The 9,418-nt window shown below is 35.7% G+C and overlaps 1 protein-coding gene across 1 annotated transcript; it reads left to right on the top strand.

The window, feature by feature from the left end:
• The first annotated feature begins 3,770 nt into the window (after positions 1-3,770).
• Positions 3,771-8,864, top strand: LOC133189268 (uncharacterized). The gene has a single exon (XM_061324671.1). It carries the CDS (start codon positions 3,771-3,773, stop codon positions 8,862-8,864), a length of 5,094 nt encoding a protein of 1,697 aa, XP_061180655.1.
• The last annotated feature ends 554 nt before the right edge of the window (positions 8,865-9,418 follow it).

Below are 9,418 nucleotides of genomic sequence, written 5' to 3' on the forward strand. Positions count from 1 at the left end.
TGGATCAACACCGGTTTAGCGATATAATATATTAAACTTACAAAATAAGGCAACTGGGTCCCGTTTTACAAAAGAACTTACGACTAGACCAAAAACTTCAGGTGAATGTAAAATCTTGAACAATTACAATGATTCTATCACATGTACAAATTGCAATCATAAATATATATCTTTCCAAATTAGTTCTTTTTTCAAAAAATCGACTAAAACCATTATCATATTAACCTAAAAAAGAAAGTTATTTGCAAAATTACATTTTGGTCTTTGTCGTAAGTTCTTTTTGCCAAACGGGGCCCAGAATAATTCCCTTATCTTAAACACCTATAAAGTGTGAGAAAAGTAGTAAAATGGTTATAATTTTGTACCCAATGCGTAAAAACCAATGTTGTGTCAACATTTAAATGACGACACAACACCGTCAAAGACATCTAGACAACAATGGTGTCATCTCGTGACGTCACTGAGCACCCCGGGGGGCAGTGTTAACAAGACACATTCCCCGCCCCCTAACGAACATATTCACCCTCAATATACCATAGTGTTTCGCGAATCTCCAAAACACGTGTTTTTAAATACACAAAATGTTGCTGTTCAGTTTGCAGCTGACAGTTAGAAGACAAATGTCTGCTCGCAGTGACGTTCACAGAAATTGGGATTTCGTATTTACCCATTATTTCTAATATGAAGCTTTCTTAGAAAAAAAAAATTGTGTATTGTTTAATTTTGTACATTTGTAATTAATATAATGGCCATAGCAGGTATTAGTGCTACCTTTATTGTGATATTTCTGCGATTGGGAGGAGCGTTTGCTCAGGTAAGCACATACATGTATATTTACACATGCAATATATATAATATTTTTTTAATATAATAATTTTTTTTCTTTACAGCAAATTTATATGTGTATTTCATTATTATCATTTCTCTGGTGTACTTCTGTCATAGGATAAAACGTGAGTCCAAAACGTGAACAAAATTAATAGTCTATAGGATGTGCTGACCACATTTTGACCACATGTCAACATTGCATATGGAATCAGTAGCAAAATATCGTTCATGCATACTTATACAGTAATATTAAAACTTCATTTTTTTTTCATGGAATAAAAAATGGTTTTGTCTTCCTCTCCTTTTCTCCACCCTTTAAAAACGTACTTTTTAAAGCAACATGAGCTGCATTTTTGAGAATTTCATTTTGCTGTTAAAATGTGCTGTTATGATAAATCTGTATGTAATTAAAACCTTTATGATCAATTAGACTAAAATAAAGCATTCATTTTTTTTTCAAAAGAAAGATTTCTGAACAGTAGAATGTACAGTATTATATAATGAATCAATATTGTACAGGACGACAATAATGTAATTTTGCTTGAGTCAAAGCTTCCATCGCAAATATGAACAACAGAAGTTTATAATTGATATTTTTCTGTCATTGAAATTGTTAATTACGATTTGCCACAAAAATTTCCGACATCAAAGTTGCAGCTCATATTGCTTTTAGCAAAAATCGAAGAAAATCTTTAAAAAAAGTAAATAAAAAAATTAATAAATAAATTAATTATATTCATAGTATTTCCTCCGTTTATTATGAAAAATAATACATTTGTTCTCAAAATGTATCCATGGTTGACCTAGAATGGTCATAAATGTATTTCTATAAACGCCTGCATATATATATATATGTACCTAGCACACGTCATTACGGCCGGTTTTCCATTAATCTTTACCGTAATAAAGTTATAGTGGCGGATCCAGATTTTTTTTTCAACAGTTAAGTCCAAAAATATAATTATATAAATATAAGTACATAAATTAGTCTGTTCTAGCTATTAATCATCAGAGGAGAAAAAAATGTTTAAAATTGAGCAAAGAAAAAAAGGGGGCGGATGGGGATGCGGACAGATAGAATGACACTTTCTCTCAGTCATGCACTCAGGTTGTAAGCCCGACTTCTTAAGGAAGCTCTAAACACTAACAGAAAGTGCTTTTTGGACTTGGAGAAAAATATATCATATAAAGGTGTGCATATTGAGTCTATTTAGTTCATGTTCAACATAGGGTACCTGCCTTATTTCCGCAGGAAAAATGTTCAAAGACAATGGACTATGCGTGAGCGGAAATCACTGTTGTTTACTTACATTGGGAAAATTAATGGAAAAAATGAATTCAATTACTTATTCTCGGTCTAATATAATGCTAGGAATATTCTGATCTATTACAAATTGTGTAATTAACTGTAAATAACCATTTTTTCTATCTTACTTACAAGGGCAGATCACTCTAACTGCATAAAACTAACCCATAAGTAGAACTCTTTAGTGTGCAGTGTTTATAGAGCTTCCTTAGCACTGGTTTACTCCCAATGTGGAGAGAGAAAGCGAAGAGAAATGCAGTTTACCAAATTGAATTTCTTTCCAGGAGTTTATTAAATGCATATATTTTATTGACTTTGGTTTTTATTTTATTATAAATACATATTCCCAATTCTCTTCATAAAAAAGTTGATATTGATACATCTGTATATAGCTTACTCAGCCACCAGGTCGAAAATAGCAGACATGACAGACAATAGCTGTCAGAACGATAATTAGTAATTTCTGTATCACTACCACTTCTTAATTAAACAATTAATTAACTGCTCATTAATAACAAGATAAAAAGTATACTCATGAATGATAATGATTTAAGACTTTCCTCTCATCAGTTTTTGTTGTAAAGATTTTTTTTACATTCCTTCTTATTCAGTCATGTGTAATATGCTGAAACAGCTAATTAAAATCACGATATTACATTTAATATTAATGATTAGCTTGTACTTGTACAATTTTACTAGAAACATTCATTCTAATCGAGCTCTACTATTTTTTTGGAACAGGGAAACCAAATAGCGTCAGCCAACAGGATTGTCGCTGGTAAGAGTTTTATTGATATGTAAATCCCAATTTTACACATCACGTTTAGGCCTAGAAAAAAATGTTTAAATTTTTGCTTCCCATCTGGAAAAATAGGGTAGGTAGGATTTTTCTTCTTCCTGAACTTCGAATCATCAAAGTGGCAAAAGAAATGGTGTTTTAAAACTTTCTTTTGACTTAAATGTAAAATGGGAATTTTCATACAGACAAGAACTGAAAATTCAGATTGTCTTCCAATGAAAAAAAGCATTAAAAATTTTGGGAATAGCGCTATAAATAAAGAAGAATGCCCCCCCCTTTATTTTTTCTGGGCCTTATATACATCCCTTATTCGGAATACCCTCCATGAATGGAAGCTCCTGGTCTTCTTTAATTTTCAAGATTAAAGATTTGTCATTTACTGGATTAATCAATGAAATGCACTCTTATTTTACAAGTGATGATAAAATATAAAGAAACCAATAATTTAAAAAACCCACAAATTGATATAAAAACATGAAACTACTCAATATATAAACATTTCCTATGATATATATCTATTTCCTGAGCATGTTGCATTAAAATATTAGTAAATATACATTTAATATGTATGCTTATTGAAGGAGTATTGCCTCTTAAATCCGCTTTGTCATAATCGCTATGAAGAAAACGTTTGTATCAAGCCCAGTAATTTATTTTTTTAAACAGAAAGAGGACACTACTTGCTAATTGCTCTCTCTCTCTCTTTCTCTCTTTGTAACACTTTAAAGGCGTGAACATTTATTTCTGCTTATGTTAATACACGTAACTTCTTTTGACTACAGGAAAAAACCCCTCACATTCGTTAAGAAAAACTGAAATGCTTCAATAAAGGAATACATGTTTTTTCAAGGAGGAAGACCATTTGAAGTTGTCCAGGCAAATGACGGAAGACGGATCCTAGTTTTTCTTGAAGAAGGAGGTGGCAGACGACAGGTTCAGACGTTGTCGCCACAAAGTCAAGGTATTGTCGAGGCCTTCCCTCGAGATCTTTCCTCGTTGTCAAGGAGACAGCGTCGTGGTCTCGAAAGCTTACGAAGAGACTTGATCAGACGTGTACGAAGACGTACAAATTGGAGTCGATACACAATACAGAGTGATCAGAATGGGACGCCTGAATTGGTTCGTAGAAGAAGTAGACGCCAGAGGGCGCTTTCAAGAAACGACGTCATACACATGATACGGGTAATTAACCAGTATCTATCCGGAGAGCTAGCAACATCTGGGACAACAAGCAGTTTATCAACTTTATTTTCTTCACAAATGACTTCACCTTTAACGTCAACATTTAGATCAAGTTCAACAACCTTTAACCCAACGACATCAACGACAACCTTACGAACAACAACCACCTTAAGACCAATTTCAGTTGTATCATCAACAACTCCGTCATCTCGTATTTCAGAGTCACAGCGTATGATGCAACAGCTTAAAGAAGAGGAACAAAGACTTGTGTCACTCATGCAAACCACGACTTCACCAACTACAAGACTTGCAACAGTTAACACGATTGTAAACAGGCTAAAAGACAACGAAAGACAAATCTTACAAGAACTTGCCAATTTAGAAAGAACTACAATACTACCACCGACTTCCCAGGTGACACCTAGCTTAGCTTCCAGAGAGTCCATCCTCAACAAAACACGGGCAGACATTGCAGTGGTGACTCGGGATCTTCAACGGGTCCAAAGCGCACTTCTTCAGAGACTTCATAGAGGAGACATTATGAACAATGAACGTAATACCCAAAGTAATGCAGAACTTATTCGTCTTCGAAATATGGAGCGAAATCTTCTTCAAAGACGACGGTTTCTACAAGAAAGTCAGGCTAATCAGATTTCACACGATCGAATTCAACCAATTGCAAAAGAGAGGAGAGATGAAATAATGACGTCGATTAATAACTTGCTGAACGGACAACAAATAGGGACAGCCCCACTTACCAGTGATCTCCAGAAAGTCAATACAATTCATTCTAAGTTTGAAAACGTCTTACTTTCGCTTGAAAAGGTCTTAAGTAAAGACGAACAATTGTTCCTCATTCATATTCTTGGTGAAATAGAGAAAGGAATAAAAGTGGACAGAAACAATGCTCAACTCAACCAATTATTGCAAAAACTTTACAATTTGTTACCTAGTACCGATTACGTATTTATAAGAGACTTGTTGTTGGGAGATAGCACTGAAAATTTAACCAAACCTATCACACTACAGCCACCGAACACTCTGTCTGGTTTTCCGAGTAATCAAGTACAGTCTTTCCATACAAGTGATATAGACAAAATAGCCCAAGTCGTACAATCTCATCTTCAACCCCAGGAACTAGAAGTTGTATTGAAACTTATCTCCATGAATCAGCAAAATGGGTCACACCTTCAAACTCCGTATGTTCGTCTCATTCTTCAAAAGCTACAGAAAATGCTTACTTTCTCGGAATACAAAACCCTCGAAAGACTGATAAACGGAGGAAATGGACAAAATCAGCACCCAGTTGCGCATGCCAACGCTGTAAACCCAAGATTCAACCCAGCAACGCAGGAAATAACACAGATACATCATCAGTTAAATCCTTTGCAACACCAACAAATAGATAATAACAACATGCCCCCATCCACATCGGAATTTGTTGGTCAGCAGACAGTGATGCAACAGCAAAACCAACCTTCAGCTTTGACTGGTCAGACTGGCATTCATCCGTTGGGTAATGTTCCTGCAACATCACAAGTTTTCCCTGGAGTGATGAATCAGATGATTCATCCGATGTTTCCCCGCCTCCCGTCTGCTTTCATGCAGGAGCTCATGTTTGGTGACACAACCGATCCTCCAGATATCCCTGACCCCAGCACCCCACCCCCAACAAAAGCACCAGAGGCAACCGTGTTGTCCTCAAATATAGGGATAGTAGATAAGGTGTCTTCATCTTCAACAGTGAAAGGAGGAGATATGGCGTTTTACAAATTACCAACCTCTACCCCTAATCCTAATTTTGACAAGGGAAACAATTCCAAGAAAATTACCTCGCATATTAATACAATTATGAACGTATTGAAAAATTCTGGGATTCCTAAAAACGTTAAACTAGAGTTCCATCTACCACAACAGATGCAGGTTAAGAAAGAAAGTTTGTCGACGGTGGAAAATAAAGCAGAACCTCAAACTCCTCATGTATTTACTCCACTTGCAAAACCAGCAGTTACATTTCCCTTTAAACTTGAACAAAATGCCAAAAATACTCAACCTGACAGGAAAAAAGATTACATAATACTAAATAATCAACAATCTCAAGTTTTCGCGCCTTTCGATCGGACAGGGGAAGCTACTCCAGTTCGTGTTCAAGTACATGATACTCAACCAAAAAATAAACCTACTTTTCGTGGACCTCTTTCTAACCCCGGCATCCAGGATAGATACCAGGTGATCAGCGAAAGTCATAAGGATGATTTAAAGAAAATTGGTGCTAATATCTCAAATATGAAGACATCAAATTATATCGGGGAGACACCGGTTGTGTATGAAGATCAACAATATCCAAGAAATGTTATTTCGCAAAATAAGAGGAACTCAAATATGAGCTTCACGAATCTCATCGGAGATAGACTGGGAGATAATGAAAGAGTATATCGTAGAAAACCCCCCGCACCAAAGTCTGTAGAAGAACTTGAACAGATGAACAAACGCTACTTTCAAATTCCATTAAAACAGTTGTTTCCGGGTCCATTCAAGCAGGAGACGCCCAAAAGCGACAATCCCCATACCACAGTAGATGTCAATCGTAGAGTGCTTCCAACCGCACCCCCTTCTCAATTGCAATTTAAGATACAGTCTAGAGAAGGAAATATACAAAACATTCCGTCCAAAGCAATATCTTCTCTTTTGCAGCCTGGGATATCAAATCAATTTTCCAACAAAATGGCATCAGGTGCAGTGACATCTGAAATAAGGTTAGGACCAATTTTGCCTACGAGACAAATGCTTACAAACACAGAGCAATCAAAGATACTAGATAGCACAAAGAACATTATTGACAATAGTCATCCTTATACGCATGTATCTTCAGATAGCAATGTCAAACCTACTATAAATTTTATGACTGAATCCAAAAATCTTGAAAATATAAATCAAGGTATAGAGATGAATTCTGCTAATAAAAAGAATGTGATTCACTATACAAAGCCTGTATCAAATAAACCAACAGAAGGGATCCCTGTTACTTTGCCACCTCAGCAAGCTTCTTTCAGTGTTCCTCAGACAAACCAATTTCTACAAAAGACGACAGACCATGGCAGGAAATGGGAAGATGTAAAGAAGCTAGAGAAAGCCGCTGACAATCAGATAAAGAATGTAATCTTACACAGCGGTGGTCAGGTGAAAACGTCCTTCTGGGATAACCTTATACAGCAGGCAAAGTCGGGCACTTCATCTAACCAAGTGATTAAAATTAATCTTGATTCAAATCTGTTAGAATCTCCTTTGCTGAATGAAAAGAAGACGAATGTCAACAACCCGAAGATGGAAGAAGTAGAGGCTGAAGACACAACCACTACTACCACCACAACTACAACTACTGCCAAACCAAACGAAGAGTTCCGAATGGAAATTCATACCAGTCAAGATGGCGTCAGTAAGATAAGTATCATTCCACAGGCGACTGAAGGTGATAAACATAATTCAAAATGCACACCATCATCAGAAGATTTTAGATGTTCTGGGGTGGTGCCTTTTGATGCAGTAAAATCTATTGGAACATGGTGCTTGGCAAAATGTTTACAAGGGTCTTGTGTAGAAACTGTGTGTAACTGTTCATGTGATAAAAGGCTTCATTCTTTTTCTGACCATTCACAAGGAGAAAACATGGCTTTCGCATTAACAAAGGGTGACAACTCAAATTCTACTCAAATACAGGCAACACTTAACGAGATCTACTCTTCGTTAAAGGAAAACACTAACTCTCAAGCTCAAACAAGTAGTAATGATTTGTCAGGAAGAAATGAGAATTATGAAAATGTCCAGAGAATGAGTGTACAGAGTGTAAATAACAGACAAAGTGCAGCACCCAACGATCCTATGAATGTCCAATTCCTGCTTCGGTCAATAGAAGGCATGATAGAAAACAAACTTCGAGGATTGACTCCAACAAAAACGTCTCCTCCACCAGAGGAGGAGGTGGAAGCAGAGGACATCGTCACAACAACCCCTCCCTCTAATAATAACTGGAATAACAATGGTAATAATGACAACAATAACGGGAATAACAACGAAAATTATAATAATAACAACAATTGGAATAACAATGGAAATAATAAAAACTGGAAAAACAATGAAAATGATAATAACTGGAATAACAATGGGAATAATAATAATAACAATAACTGGAATAACAATGAAAATAATAATAACTGGAATAACAATGGGAATAATAATAACAATAACTGGAATAACAATGGAAATAATAATAACAATAACTGGAATAACAATGGAAATAATAACAATAATGGAAACGGCTGGAATAATAACATGCCACAAAACGGACATAGTTCAAACAATAATAATAATGGTAATTGGAATAACCAAAACAATGGGAATAATTGGAATAATAATGGCAATAACGGGAATAACAATCCGAATAACTGGAATAATAATAATAATAATAACAATAATTGGAATAACAATTGGAATAATGGAAATCAGTGGGGAAACAATGGTCAGAACAATGGGCAATCGCAAAATGGAAACTGGAATGGACCAAATAATTTCGGATGGAATGGTCCGCCTCCATATTGGAATCAAGGTCAATGGAATAATGGTGGCGGACCTAACAACCACTGGAATAATAACCAACAATGGAATAACTGGGGCAGACCTGGGAACTGGAACATGGCCTTTTCCCGGCGAAATCAATGGCAGGGTGGCGAGGGTGCCGAGGCGGCAGATTGAAGAATTAACTTTCCTGAGGCTAATCCAGAAGTGACGGATATCCTTAGACTGAGGAATCAAAGTTCATGTCTCAAAAGACTTTGATTTTTCCTCGTACGGTTTCTGAGTGTGTGCAATGCTAAGAGAACAGATTTTGTCTCGTTTTAATATAAATTTGTGGGTCTCTGTTTTTTCCACGGTACCACATTCTTTCTTGCCTCAGGTAAATAGCTTTAAAGCAAAAGAGGCATGGGTGCAATATGAAATTATCCATTTTTGTTGTACAAATCTAGTTATTTTTAGAGCAATGGCGTATTAATACTTGACTTTTAATGAAATTCAAATGTATTTTTTCATTATATATGTATTTATGACGTATTCAGTCATTTTTGTTCAATCAAATCTTCGAAAGCTGCATAATAACGAATGTATTTCCAGAGAGAGAGAGAGAGAGAGAGAGAGAGAGAGATTTTGGATGAATCTTGATTTGATTGCTTTACAGAGTTTATCAATTGATGTTAAATCAGTTGAAGTTAATTCATAGAAACAATAGACCGTAATAAACCCCTGGTTAC

This window comes from Saccostrea echinata, unplaced genomic scaffold (genome assembly GCF_033153115.1).
Source record: "Saccostrea echinata isolate AGI-Se365-2 ecotype Australia unplaced genomic scaffold, CSIRO_AGI_Sech_v1 ptg000017l, whole genome shotgun sequence".
Taxonomy (NCBI): Eukaryota; Metazoa; Mollusca; class Bivalvia; order Ostreida; family Ostreidae; genus Saccostrea; species Saccostrea echinata.